The sequence below is a fragment of the Eublepharis macularius genome, chromosome 4 (assembly GCF_028583425.1).
Source record: "Eublepharis macularius isolate TG4126 chromosome 4, MPM_Emac_v1.0, whole genome shotgun sequence".
NCBI lineage: Eukaryota > Metazoa > Chordata > Lepidosauria > Squamata > Eublepharidae > Eublepharis > Eublepharis macularius.
In genome coordinates, this window is record NC_072793.1 from 100,036,571 (window position 1) to 100,051,290 (window position 14,720).

The following is a 14,720-nucleotide window of genomic DNA, read 5'->3' on the forward strand; positions in this document are numbered from 1 at the left end:
TGTGGAGAAATTAGCATTGGTAGTGAGACAGGAAGTCTCGATTCAGTCCAAGTGGATACATAGTCTTGAGCTTCGTTATCAGTTGCAGTTCAGCAGTCTCTCTTTCTAATCTCCCTTTGAAATTCCTCTGCAGGAAAACTGCTACTTTTAGGTCAGCAACTGAATGTCCTGGAAGGTTAAAACGTTCCCATACTGGTTTTTGCATGTTTTGGTTCCTGATGTCAGACTTATGTCCGTTAATTCTTTGTCAAAGGGATTGGCCAGTTTGTCCAATGTAGAGAGTGGACGAGTATTGCTGACATGTGATGGCATAAATCACATTGGAGGATGAGCAGGAGTATGAACCTGAGTTGGTATGGCTCATGTTGTTGGGTCCACTGATAATGTTGCTCAGATTGATATGAGAACTAGGTTCATTTACATCAGGTTTAGAAATAAAAAAAATCTAGCCTACTTTAAGGTTTAAAAGTTAGGCATTTTTCATCTTTGGTTTGATATGCCTTTTGCATTCTCTTGGCTGTTTCCTTTTCATGTCTTGTTCATTATGCATGTCTTAAAACTGGTATGAAGAAAGTAATTTTTTATAATTATTGTGAAGAAAGAATAGTTGATGCTGATACACAGAAATATATATAGTGTCTGTATACTGTTAAGTTGTTCTACTGCATAATAATTATTTACCCAGAAAATCATCCTTTATGAAAACATTAATAAAGATTTTTTACATCCTATTGAGTATCTAATTCAAATACCTTATTTCCATTTGTTAGCACTTTGCAGTCTACTTAAATAAGACAAAAAACATGGATGCTGTGAAACATGTTATGTGCCATCAAGTCACTTCCAACTTTATGGTGATCTTATGAATTAATGACCTCCAGAATGACCTATCATTAACAGCCTAGCTCAGGTCTTGCAAATTGAAGGCCATAGATTCCTTTATTGAATCATGTTGGGTTTCCACTTTTTCTAGAATTACTGTCTTTTCATGTGAGTCTTCTCTTCTTATAAATGCAATCAAAGTATGATAGCCTTATTTTAATAATTTTAGCTTCTATGGAGAACTCAGGCTTAATTTGATGTAAAACCCACTTATTTATCTTTTTGGTGGTCCGTTGTATCCATAAAACTCTCCCCCAACACCTCTATCAAATGAATCATTTTTTCCTAGCAACTTTCTTCACTGCGAAACATACCACTGAAAAATATCTAAACATTTGTATATGTGATACATATATATATGCTTGAATATAGTTATAGATAGATATAAGTGGTATGCATTCAAACACAATTTTGAGGAGAACTCTTTTTCAGATGTTTTGTGTAATAGTAACTGAAGAACTTTTACATATCTGCATATTAAATAACAAATTGCATTTAGCATGTCCAGTTCCAGGAAACAACACACCTGGAATGAGAGAGGACCCAACATTGATCAGCAACAATAAAAGCAAAGAAATAATCACTATAAATACGCAGCTGGTTCCTCAAATGAATCTGGAATGAATGAAACTGGAAGAAGACTTCCAAATATATGGGATCTCTGAAACCCACTATTGACTCTGAGGTTACTCATTATGAGCTCTAAAAAACCAGAAAAAGTTAGTCTTATGTTGAATAAAAGAATAAAAATATTGGCCTCTTGATAGTTCTAACCCCAAAAAAAAATCACCAGTCCCCGTAGTTCTACATAGGAAATATGTTCTATTTTCCACATAGGCTGAAATTTTCTTTCTGGAATGAATAATTTCTTCAACAGACTTACAAGTTAGAAACTGAAAACTCTGGGAGAAAATGTTAAAACTTGATATATAAACCTATATCCTTCCAGCAATTACAATCTTAGAACTACTACCTGAGAGGATATAGGTTTATAGGTGAGTTTCTGCACCTCTGTTTTGTAAACTGTTGTTCTTTTGTGAATGTCATTACTTAAATAACACTATATACAAGCTGCATTCATACAATGCACTGTGGCAAGTTTAAGACATGGGTTGTTGTACAAGCCATGGTCAGTTTCCTCCCCCCCCCCCCCCGCCACATTTTAAATCTCCACTTGAGTGAAGCTGAAGTCTCAAAAGCACATTACTGTTTCGTGAGACATCAAAAGCTGAGTGTGTGTGAAGGGAAGGTAGAGAAAAGGAAGGAAAGATTGCCTTTAGAAAGCACCACCAACAGCTTAATGTAGTTGGAATGGCAAAGTTTTTGTTGATTTGCACTCCTGTCTCTGTACAATATCAATGCCCTCTTAACCATCTGCATACAGATAGGGATTTCTTCAGTCAGATATCACAACAGACCACAGCTGGTCATAGGTCATAGGCAACATACCAAGTACAGAAGAATGGCACTCTGCACCCCATGGAATAGAGTGGTAAGCTGCAATACTGCAGCCCAAGCTCTGCTCACGACCTGAGTTCGATCCTGGTGGAAGCTGGGTTCAGGTAGCTGGCTCAAGGTTGACTCAGCCTTCCATCCTTCTGAGGTCGGTAAAATGAGTACCAAGTTTCCTGGGGGTAAAGTGTAGATGACTGGGGAAGGCAATGGCAAACCACCCCGTAAAAAGTCTGCCAAGAAAACGTCATGATGTGACATCCCCCATGGGTCAGTAATGACTCAGTGCTTGCACAGGGGACTACCTTACAGAAGAATATGGCTCAGAACCACAGTTTAGCACTCATCAATGAAACACTGCTGGAGAGCTTACATTCATCTTCATTATTCTGTATAGTTTCATATTGGTTCTGTGCATGTCCAGCCCTACTGCACAGAGCAATTTTCTAGCTTTTGAATGTCAAGGAGGGATTCCCTTCCAGGCATGCAATGAGCCATTTCCTACCTAATGGCACACTGCTAATGAATGGAGTGCCCCCTTCTCACAGAGAGGAATTTTGTCAGGTATCGAAAGAGAGTTACCCTAAACCAGATCATTTTGAAGTGTGTTGCAGACAATTATGTTCCAGAAAGCTTTATTTTAAAAATGTGCCAAGTGTCATACAAAAATGACATGAAGAAATGACCATGATCTTTGTTTATTGTGTCTTGGCAAGGGTCATAATGTGGCCTTTTGTAAAGTGTACTAGAAATTCACCCCCAAAGGCACAAAATGAAAGTGTGCTGAGATTAAAAGCTGTACTGTGGGAGAAAGTTCTAGCAAGTTCAGGCACCCCAACTTCCTCTAACATTGCGGGGGAGCAAGAGCATAGATTGGCCTTAGTGTCTTCAAAATGGTTGGTTCCATGTTTGTTTCTGACAATTAGCAAATCTTCATCCCCAGAGCTGAAATCAACCCCGAGGAGCTCTTTGGATCCACCTCTGAAGAAAAAAAAAAAAGATAAATGTGAACACAGACATAAGAGATGTCAGGATCATGGAAAGTCAAGGAGCCTGTCAGGCTATGGATGACAGGATATGGTAGACAGGTCTCTATACCATTGCAACAAGAAATCCAAGCTCTTGGTTAAATGGTTTTATTCGGAAATTCAATATTTCCATATATATGTCCATAGAATTACTCAGAGGCAAGGAAGCATCTAAGCAGTACATGCTTCCTTGATAGGAATAGAGACTTGAAGAAAGTACAACTCTAAATACCCTCTCATTTCCCCCCCTCCCACCTAGACCACAGGTTTGCACAGAAAATGGCCTGGGAATGCATGAGAGTAAACTGCAACATTTCAAACAGTACAAGGTCACTTCTGTGAGCTTCAAAGAAAAGAGATAAGACAGCTGTGTTCTCAGGCTGTTAGAGAATCTAAAGTGTTGGTTAGAGCATTTGCAAAATGAAATCAAGCTACAGCATTAGCAATGGTTCAACACATAGAACAATGGCATGGATGTAGGGGTACAGACATGACAGAGCCATTCACCTGCTCTAGACAGATCAGAAAGTATTGTGACACAAGAAGATATAGTATTCCACTCCATCTCCACAGTCTGAGTCCCGGATCCATACAGAGTCGAGGATGAAGTGGTGCCTGAACCGTTGATGGGACCATAAACAGAACAGCATACAGGCATGGATCTAACACTGGAGACAATGCGACAACATGGATACAACCAGTAAAGGGGGGAAAGTTCCAAGTATCCTCGTCACCATGTCATATCTGAAGATGTCGGATCCAAGGCAACCGCAGACGTGGATTCAGACCTATTGGCAATGCTGTTGCTGCTCAAGGTCCCACCAATGGGTTGAATATATGGAGGTTCAGTTAGACCAATCCAGCAACATCAGATTTGAGGGAACGTTTTAGGCTACTGTCAGGTCTGTTACCCACAGTCTCTCCATCTTTGTGAACTTTGCAATCATCTTCTGTGTGTGTGTAGTTTTTCACATAGGCTGTCCAGCTCCTGGGAAGACTGCACTCTTATCTAAGATGGCTCACCACAGTGGCCTTGGGACAGCTCCTTCCTACTCTCCCACTGACTATGCCCAGCTGGTCGGGCACCGAGGGTGGGGGCTTACAGAGAAGGACTGAAACTTTGTAGCAAGTATTCCATACGTCATTCTCAACAAGAGCCCTAAGTACAGCCAGACACTTTTATTGCTTCTGAGTAACCTATGGACATATATACACTGTAGTTATGATTTCTCATTAAAAAACCTTGACTCAAGAGAGCTTGGATTTCTTGCTGCAAGGCAGGGAGTCAACTCCAACAAGTCCTGTTCTCCATAGACTGACATATTGTTGAGAATTATCCTTCTCCCTTCAACCTACACCCTAGAGAGATGGCTACCGGATTTACACCGACAGAGTTGTATGACCTGGGAGAGGAGGTGGCCTTTCCAACCAACCACCGAGATCTTTAGACACGATACCATCGGGTGGAAGGTCATGGGCCAACCTAGGTGCGATCCCCAGGAGTGGGGCTTCGCATCTGTCGTGGACATCCTTACCTACCCCGAGACAGTGGGACCCTAGGCCACGCAAAGAGAAGGAGCGGCGCAGAGGATCTTTGTTTGCATGCTACTCTGCAGGGACGGGACTCAGCAGCAGTCTGGACCCCCAACTACCCGCCATCCCCGAAACCTCGTCGGGGCGGGAAATGGGGGGGATTATGCTTGGGAGTCACTCCAAACATCTACAGCAGTGCTTCACACGGCCGTGCTCAGCGACCTTCCCAATCTCTGGTGGGATGAGATAGCCGGGTGCTATGTGGAGGCGCAGGGAAGTGAGACAGCTGCCCCCCACAAGCCGCCTGGAACGGGTTGGGGAACACCACCAGGTGGGGTGCAAGACGTGGGGGACTGTCTAGATGTCCTCATGGAACAAGTTCAAATAATGCGCTATGATATGCTAGCGGTAACCAGCCTTACTCAGGGGTGGACAGACAGTGCCCGCAGACTGCCACAACCCCCGGGGATCGGGGGCTTGGGACTGTACTCCGCTGCACACGCTGCCCTATCAATCCCCCTGGATGCGGCGCAATTGGCACTGCAGGATGTACAAATACTGGAATTAGCCAGTGAAATTCACGGAGAGCCTCAGGAGAGTAGTTCATCGGGGTCGAGTGACTACCAGGATGCCTCCAGGACAGGCTTGCCTAAAAACAAAAGTAATAATGCTGAACCTGTTATCTCTGAAGCCTGGTTGCTGACCTTGTACTAAACTGTAAAACTTCACAAGAGACCAAGGGAGTTGAATTCCTTGTAATCTTCTGGCTCGCTCTGGCCAGACAAAGCTATTGTGTTTCTCATGAGAATTGGGACTTGCACGCCTTTTTGCTAGCTTCCCCAGGGGAGGGGGAATCCTGCTCCTTATATCAAAGTGCATTTGCTTATATTCTCATTCCTGCCAATCCTAGTCATCTTTGGAAGTACCTGTGAATTTATTGGATCTCTATAATAGAACATTTTCAACCAGGACCCTGGAGTACTTGCTGTGAGGGGTTGGGGATCTATTTGTCATGGACTGCCCTCCTTAGAACTGACAATGGGGCTGCCTTTTCCCACTTCTTGTCGCACATATGATCTTGACATTCCCCACCCCCCAGGAAACAGCCCTCCGGCCTTCCACCGTATATTAGGGTCGTGGTTGTACAGCCAGCGCTCTCCCAGTACCAATAATAACAACAACAACATTCGATTTATATACTGCCCTTCAGGACAACTTAATGCCCACTCAGCGGTTTACAAAGTATGTCATTTTTATCCCCACAACAAAACACCCTGTGAGGTGGGTGGGGCTGAGAGAGCTCCAGAGAGCTGTGACTAGCCCAAGGTCACCCAGCTGGCTTCAAGTGGAGGAGTGGGGAATCAAACCCAGCTCTCCAGATTAGAGTCCCGTGCTCTTAACTGCTACACCAAACTGGCTCTCTGGGAAATTTAGTTACTGTGCTGACTACAAACGCCCGAGATTCCCAGTGGTTCCCCATCCCCAGGGGGGCAAATTCAGTCTCGTAACTGGTGAGAGTCCCCTTCATTCAGGACCCGTCCATTTGCTCAAAAATGATGGGGCTAGCAAGTTTCCTGACCTCCAGCCACAGCCCCGTCACTAACGCTGAGGCGATTAAGTCTGGTACATCCTGAATCAATCAGGGCTCTTACCCTGATACGAGTCCCTCTTCGAGGGTTTACTAAAGTCACAGGCAAAAAGAACAGGGCCTTTTTAGTCTCACCTCTTGGGGTGGTGGCTCCTCAGTGACCTGCTGGTGGGGCCCCCTCACAACAGATCGTTCTCGTTTCCCACCGGCAGGTGCTTATCCTCCACGGGTCTGGAGGGGTCTCTGCTTGGCAACTCCGACTCATCCACCACTTTCAAGCCAGCCGCTGCTTCCTCCCTCAGCTGCGTCGGCTGCTTGGTGGTCTTTTGTTTGGTCTCTGGGGCCCTCTTGTTCCTCCACTCTTTGCCCTGGAGAGTCGGCTGCGAGGTGGCCCTCTCCCCCACACTGCAGGCAAAGGCCCTGTTTGAGACGGAGGGCTCACTCCACCACTGGGAGGAGGCTCCAGAAGAACTACTTCTCTCGGGCCACAATCTCCGAAGGAGACCTGTGTTGCCCCACCTGATGCTGTAGTCTCAGTAGCTTGGTGACTTGCTCCCGGTTCTCAGTCTCACAGGCTAATTGGATCCATCCCAGCAGAGTTCGAGGGTCATCTTGCACCATTGCTTTCGCCACCAGGTCTGGATTCAAACCTGCCCAGAAGAATTTAATCTTCATCCCCTCGGTCCAGTCTTGTACCCTAGCCGCGTACTGCTGGAATTCCACAGCATATTCTCACACCGACCGGTTTCCCTGCCTTAAACTTCTCAACTTGAACCTCACCCTGTCCTCCTCGAGGGGGTCTTTCAAAGCTTGGACAAAAGCTTCCACGTTCCTCAACTCCGGAGCTTGAGCGATATACAGGGTTACACACCACTTTGCTGTGGGGCCCTCCAGCTGGGATCCTAGGTAGCTTACTCGGCTGGTCTCATCAATGAAGGTGTGCCCCCACTCCCTGAGAAATTCCACCACTTGCACCAGGAAATATCCCAGCTTCTCAGGATCACCGTCGAACCAAGCCTCCAGATTGCACCACCAGGTAGCAGCGGGGCCAGGAACTCCCTGGCCCCCCACGGTTCTCCCTCCAGCAAGGGCCTGGGTGCTCTTGGTCCTCACGGGGCTTCTGTGGGTGCAGGTGGTTCTAGTTGCCCTCTGCGCTGGGGGGGCTTGGGCGCCATCCTGCAGCAGGCCTCACGTAAGTCCGGTCAGGGCAAGTAGGTCGCACTTCATCACCTGTAACTCCTCCCGAAGTGCTCCCATAGGGTTCACCTCCTCTTCCTCCGGCTCCTGTTCCCCTTCCCCTCCAGGGGATCCTTTGTCTAAGAATAGACTCCATCTGCAAATACTCCTCCATCAACTCCTCCACCGTCTCCTTGCCTCGCGATCCGCTGCCATGTACGGGATTGTTCCAGGCAGAGTGTCTTCCAACCAGAGTAGTTAACTGGTCTTCCCCAGAGGTGAGCTGGTATAATGCTCCGTTGCACCTCACTTGCTTTTCACCACTGCCCCACGCAAGGTCCAGCGTGGGTCCATCTGACATTTATATGAGGAACACCATGAATATTTGTAAAAATGCTAATATCTTTTTTGAAAGAACTGAAAAAATAAGGTGTCTTGTTGGAACAACGTATTTCATGCTTATAAGCTACATGTATATTAAGCCTAAATGTTTTTTAAACAGTGGGGGATTAATCACAGAGTAATGGGGGATTAATCACAGAGTTGGTAATAACTCATTATTGGTTCTCATAAATACAAGAGTTTCTCTTTTGATTAAATATATACAATGATTTCTAGTTATATTTAAAACTATTACATTATTGCATGGGTGAAAGCTATGTAACAATATACATTAAATTACCTTAAAAACTAAGGTGCTGGAAGTAAACAAAAGAGTTTACTAAGTATTGTTATTAATACTCTGCACTTAAATATAGATGTTCAATGTTCTAGTGTTTGCCACATTCAGAAACTAGATAGTAGACAAGAAGATAGATCTAATTAATAAATATTTTTATTTTAAGAGTTTCCTACCAAACTGTGATAATTATCACAATAAAAGTGGTCACAGCACAAAATAAGGCATACAGTGACAAAATGTTTCTTAAAATCTTTGATAAGAGCCTCCTCAATCAGGTATTTCTAAAGCCTCTTTAATAGAGCTAAAGAAGGCTCCAACAGTACTGCATGTTTAGGGAATATTTGTGAGAAAATAAGAGGAGAGAGAGAGAGAGAGAGATCTCCCCCTCAGAAATATTCCTTAAATGTGCAGCGGTTTTAGACGCTTCTTGGCTATGGCCTTCTTAATGAGCCTATGATTGAACACCTTGATTAAGGAAGCAGTATATAAAATTGTTTTTTCTCTTTTTGATATATAAGGAAAGGGGAGTGCTTGATTGCATTATTCTCTGATCACTGACTGATTATTTCACAATTGATCTTGGTTACTTGAGGAGTTTTATACAATGTGATCTGTTTAATACTTCAATAGTTTACCTTTTTGTTTCCTGTTTACCACTGTGTTGCCCCTTGATCCTAACTGCCCCATAGGCCCCTCAGCCTGGAGGACAGGTGAGCGGAGCTGGGACATGTGCCCCACAAAAATGTGGTGGTACTTCAAGGCCATCATTTAATTCTGTAAGTAATTAACCCCATATTCTGCACAAATTTTCATCACAGATGTACCTAGTGACTGTTCTCCCCTACCTAACCCATCCTCCTGTACACAGAATAGAAATATATTGCACAACTCAATGTTTGCAAGGTGATTTTCAAAACACTAAAAATAAGTCTACTCTGCATGAATCAGTGTGATTATGAGAACTGGTGATTAGAGAGAGATTGTTGGACATCATCCTGTGGTATAAAGAATCCTTTATTAATGACATGGTAATATAAAGCAGCTATAAGTAAAATAATGTAGAAGAATATTGAGATACTGAATCTTTGTCATACATCATTCTTGGTGATAATTAATTATCCATTTAACACAAGAATCAATAAGGAAAAGATTTTAGACTGGATTTGTTTTTTCTTATTATAGTCTGATTTTCCATGATGATGACCTCAAACGGCAGTGTGTTCTCTCTAATTACAGTTCTTCTGGTACCTCATTCTCTAAACGCATCACTGGAGATAATGTCACTGCATAATAGTTGCTGAATATTGCACCAGTATGGACTGAGATTTCACAAAATGTACCAATGATATAATTTAAAGAAGACAAAGGAGTTGAAGTGACAGTGATTGTATATTAATATATTGTTGTCCTATTTTATTATGATTATGTTTTTTATATGCTGGCTTTCAAATTTTCAAGTCATTTTGAAAGAATTTAAAGTGAGCAATCTTCCGCACAGCTACACCCTTCTAAGTACATTGGATGTAGAAGTGTGTAACTGTTTGGATTTGACTGTAAAAGTATATTATGAATTGACAGTGACCATGAAACCATTTATTGAAATCATCACACATCTTTCAATCAAACCAAACCTTCCCACTTTCTTCAAATATCATAAATTTAACATTATTAACTATTTATGTTCAGATTATCATGTCCCAAGTACTTTAGAGAGAACCCAAAAAGACAGTATAGTGTTTCTAACAAGGGTTGTTGTAAAAAATAAGGATTGATTTGCAAATCAGTTTCCATAAATCTGTATAAATAACACTGAGCAATAATGTTTAATGCAAATGCCCTCCATTGTGATACACTTATTTATTGACTTAATTTATAGCCCACATTTCTCACAGAGACTCATGGCATCTTACAGAAATTTAAAACAACAGTTAATGCAATAAAAACTATACAATTTCAACAAACATTAAAAATAATTTTAAAAACTTTTAAAAGCATTTCCTTATTAAATGGTCTCCCATTCTGTTTGGTCACATTCTACAGAATAATATTTGTGTGTAAGGTTTCTTTCAAAAAGGTGTAAGGCCATTCTTTCAAGCAGTGGCCACAATAGAGAGTGCTCTGGTATGATTTTGACCAATTATAGGGTGTCACTTTCAAAAGGCCTTCCTCAGTTGAAATAAAGCATTGCAGCTGAGCTTATGGGAGAGGCAGTCTGCACATATGTCCATAATAGCCGTGTTAGTCTGTAGTTGCAAAATAGTAAAGAGTCCAGTAGCACCTTTAAGTCCTACCAACTTTTATTGTAGCATAAACTTTCGAGAACCACAGCTCTCTTCGTCAGATGCATGGAGGGTATGAAGAAACTGGCCAGAGATATATAGGTGGTGAGGGGAGGGGGAGATGGTGCAGGGAGTGAGGGCCATGTAAATATAAATCAGTTGCAAAAAATCATGAAAGAGGTGGAGTGCACAATCCAGACTGAGTGTGACCCCTTCCCTCTATTGCTGAATCTGAATGGAATGAGATAACCATCCATTACCAGAAATACATATGTGAGTCCCTGAACATGAGGGACTATTTAATAAAGAATAGTTAGCTGCCACTCATTTTTAGAAGAAAAGGCTATTTTCAAGATTTCACTTTTCATTCTCTATTACAGCAATACATAGACTAAAAAGAAGAAGTATACTTTTATTCCCAGACCCAGAGGTTACAATTTTTCTTTATGGATTTGTTAATTAAACTTCAAACTAAAGTTGATTAATATACCAATTGATCCAAATAATGCTTACAGCCTGAAATATATGAGTATGTGAGATTCCCCATGTACTGTTTCAATGCTGTTTCATTGAAGAAAGATAACATTTTAAAGAGTTGACAGCAGCAAGGCAAAGGCTTTATTGTCTGATATACTTTGATGTTTGCCAGTTACCTTGTTAATCCACAGTCATCTTTGTTTATAAATTAACCAAAACACTTTAACAGTAGTTTGACTAGAATAAACTGTATCAAAATGCCTGTCTCTTACATTAATATTTTTTATGGTAGGTGCTTATTCATTGTTGTGGCTTCTGTGCAGTCTGACATGGAAACTGTAGATGCACAGGCCAGCCACAGCTGTGCTACAGCTCCCAAAAGCACAAGACACTCACCCATCCTTTTTCATGCCCACCTCCCGCGCCTATAAAAGAGCAGGCAAGCAGCTTCATCAATTCTTTTGGTGCAGCTAAAAAAAGATGCCTCTCTCTCCTCTCTTCAGATCCATTTGTTTCTTGAATGTGAAATGCAACCTTCAGCTCCATAGCATCGAACACACTCTTCAAAAATTACTCCCGTTGCAGGATGAAGACAACCCAGTCTGATGGCCATAAGAAGTGCCTACTTTGCCTAGGCAAAGCACACAACACCTTGAGGTGCATTGTGTGGAAGCAATTCATGCCAAAAACACACCACAAAAGGACATCATGGCTTAAAGCTGCTCTTTGGGAATTGGACCTCAAAGTTTCCACCCCAACAGATCCAGAAACCACTGACAAGGAACCAGAGTGCCCTGAACATGCATCATCAGTTTCTCCTACAACTCGATTACCTGAGGCTGATTACAAGATGCTTCAGCTTCATCAGTTCAATATCAGAGTCAATTGGAGCCATCTGCAAAAAAGGTGAAAATGAAGACAAAACATTGAGAAGTCTCAGTTCACCATTGTTCTTCTGTGCAGTCCCACATTGGGTATTGTGCATTCTCGCAGGCTTGCTGCATGGAAGATTCCTTGTAGCTTCTTAAAGCTCCATTAAGGGTTGCTTCTCCAGAGTCACATAGAGACCCATTTTCCCACCTAAATGGGCACGTGACTATACAGGAGGAGCAACCCCCCCCTCAGTTCCCCTGAGCTGCCAAGAAGAGAGGATCAGCTTCATTGCTTCGTTCATTTACTTCTTCTGTGATCTTTACTGGCTTTGATCTTTCAGAACTGACTGACTTTTCTTTGGATTGTGAACTGTTTTTGACAATCACAGCGTTAAGTGAGTGTTTCTGATTCCTTCACTATGTCTGAGGCATGGGCCTTGCTCAAAAACTGTCCCCAGTGCTCTACCAAGGTGCTCTACTCAGTGCTCTACTCAGACCAGCATGAGCTGTGTCTTTTGTACCTTGGTGAAGGCCATAATATCAGAGCCTGCTCCATATACCGACAATTCATGCCTAAGGCTCGGAATGAGGGAGCTGTACGGCTTAAGGCTGCTTTGTGAGAGAGAGTTTTCTTGGCAAAAACACCTGTCACTAAAGAGCAGCCCTCAATGCCAGATCATAAGAGAGCATGGCTTTTGGGGACACCTCATCATTCCAGAGCAGGTTCTGTGACCTCCTCATGGTCTGTTGCAAGATTGAACCTGACCTCTGCGAAACCTAGCACTTCACAGGCACCCTCAGATCCGAGACATTCCTCCAAGCCTCCAATGAAAAAGCCTAAGAAGATGAAACATACATCTCAATCAGAGTCGAAGTCGAGGTCAGAGTCGAAATCCAGGTTGGAGTTGAAATCTAGGTTGGAGTCGAGGTCGAAACCAGAGTCAAAGTCGATACTGAGTTCAAAAGTAAGGGCAGAGTTGACATCCAATCAGAGTCAACTCCTGCAATTTCCTGCTGAGTTGGAGGAAATTATTTTGGTCCCCCCTCGGACCCCATCACCACACTTACATTCTTCTGACAGATCCATGTTGGAGGGCGAGCTTTAGGATGCCAATCCTCATCTTGGTTGAGGTGCAGAGAGAGTTAAGCAGGGAACTAATGCCCTTTACAGATCCGAGGCCTGCTGGAATCAACTCTCCAATGCTTTTTAGTTGACGCCATCACAGATCCAATAACCAGCAGTTGGTCGATCTGGGGTGCTCAATGGCTGAAAGACACCGATACGCCTGTTGTGTTCACCCTCCTACCATTGTCACTTGCCAGGTGACTCAGGAGCTTTCTGTCTGGGGTCTGAGCCCCAGCCCCCAGACTTGACAAGAGGGAACAGCAGGTCAACCGGGCTGACGGGCAAACAGAGGGGGCAGCCAGCAGCCAGCAGGTCAACCGGTCAGCCAGCAGGCAGTAGGTCAACCGGTCTGACTGGCAAGCAGAGGGGGCAGCCTGGGGACAGCAGGTCATGCCCTCCCACGGGCAAATGGAGCCAGAACCTGCCGGCGCCAGGGGCAAGAGGCAAAGGCCCAGGGCCTCAGGAGTCAGGGGGAGACAGAGAGAAGCCAGTGAGTCCCACTCCCCTGGGGAAGGAAAGGGGACTAAGCAAGGCAGAAGGGGGCAAGGGCAGAGGGATTGGGGGCCCAGCAGTCACCCACCCAAAGACCTTACCTAAGGAGGAGAAGCAGCAGCAGCCCCAACAGCCCAAAGCCACGCCCCAGCTAGAAAATAGTAGCCTGGCCCAGGAGTTGCCAAAAGCCAAGCCACTCCAGGTGGGGCTATTGGAGGCACTCTGCAGGAAGCCCTGGGCAACCAGCCAAGGAGCCGCAGCTGGACCCACCTTCAGCCATCAGCTCAGCCAGGGAGGCCGAGCTGCTAGCCAGGGGACTGCAGCTGGACAGGCCTTCAGCAATCAGCCAAGGCAGGGAGGCTGGGCAGCCAGGGAACAAGGCACAGCTGGTGCTGGTCAGTGGGGCCAGATCAGCTACCCCAGCTGCAACTGCTTGGTGCAACCCAAGACTGGGCTGGAAGAGGGGTGGGGCAGTAGAAGGAAGCCCTATAAAAGCTGGCTGGGAAGAGCCCTGTGGTGGTGGATGTGAGTAAGGAGTGATAATGTGGAGTGAGAGCGGTGCAATGCAAGAGTGGAGGTTTGGAGGAGAGTTCTGGAAGGAGGGGATGAAGAAGGACACAGGGGGCAAGCAGGCCAGGTTGAGCAGGCCAGCGAGTGGACTGAGAGGGAGTCTGGGTGAGGTATACCGCCCCTCCTTTCACAGAGCAGGGTCCTGCAGCATCCCTGGCCCCCCTATGACGTCAGGAGCAGACCGCCCAATGCCACGCCCAGCGGCAGCGGCGGCAAGCCCTGACAAGTTGGTGGCCCGTACGGGGAAAGCCGTTCCGACGCAGGCGCCAGTCGAAGGGATGTATCCCAATGCCGTAGCCCCAGCAGACCTCAGACTGTGGCTGGAGGAATGCTTGGACAGGATGTGGAGGAAGTTGGAGGCGGCCTTCCAAACAGCTCAGGCAGAGCTAATGCAGGCCGTGGAGCAGCGGATGCAAGCCTGCACACCCACAGCCTCCTCGCCAGTGGTATGTGCGTTGGCTTGGGAAAGTAACCCACCACCTGGCAAGCAGGTGCTGAGTTTATGCGCCACCGTGAGGATAGGCCAGCTGATCCTACAAGCCCTGTTGGACTCCGGGAGTGCA

General features: G+C 44.8%; 1 protein-coding gene across 1 annotated transcript in view; it reads left to right on the forward strand.

Annotated features, from left to right (window-relative positions):
* DOCK3 (dedicator of cytokinesis 3) overlaps positions 1-14,720 on the forward strand; it is a 566,279-nt gene that overhangs the window by 336,885 nt on the left and 214,674 nt on the right. The window contains exon 25 of the mRNA XM_054976377.1: positions 9,031-9,117. Coding sequence (XP_054832352.1) covers positions 9,031-9,117 — 87 coding nt within the window. The remainder of the gene's footprint in view (positions 1-9,030; positions 9,118-14,720) is intronic.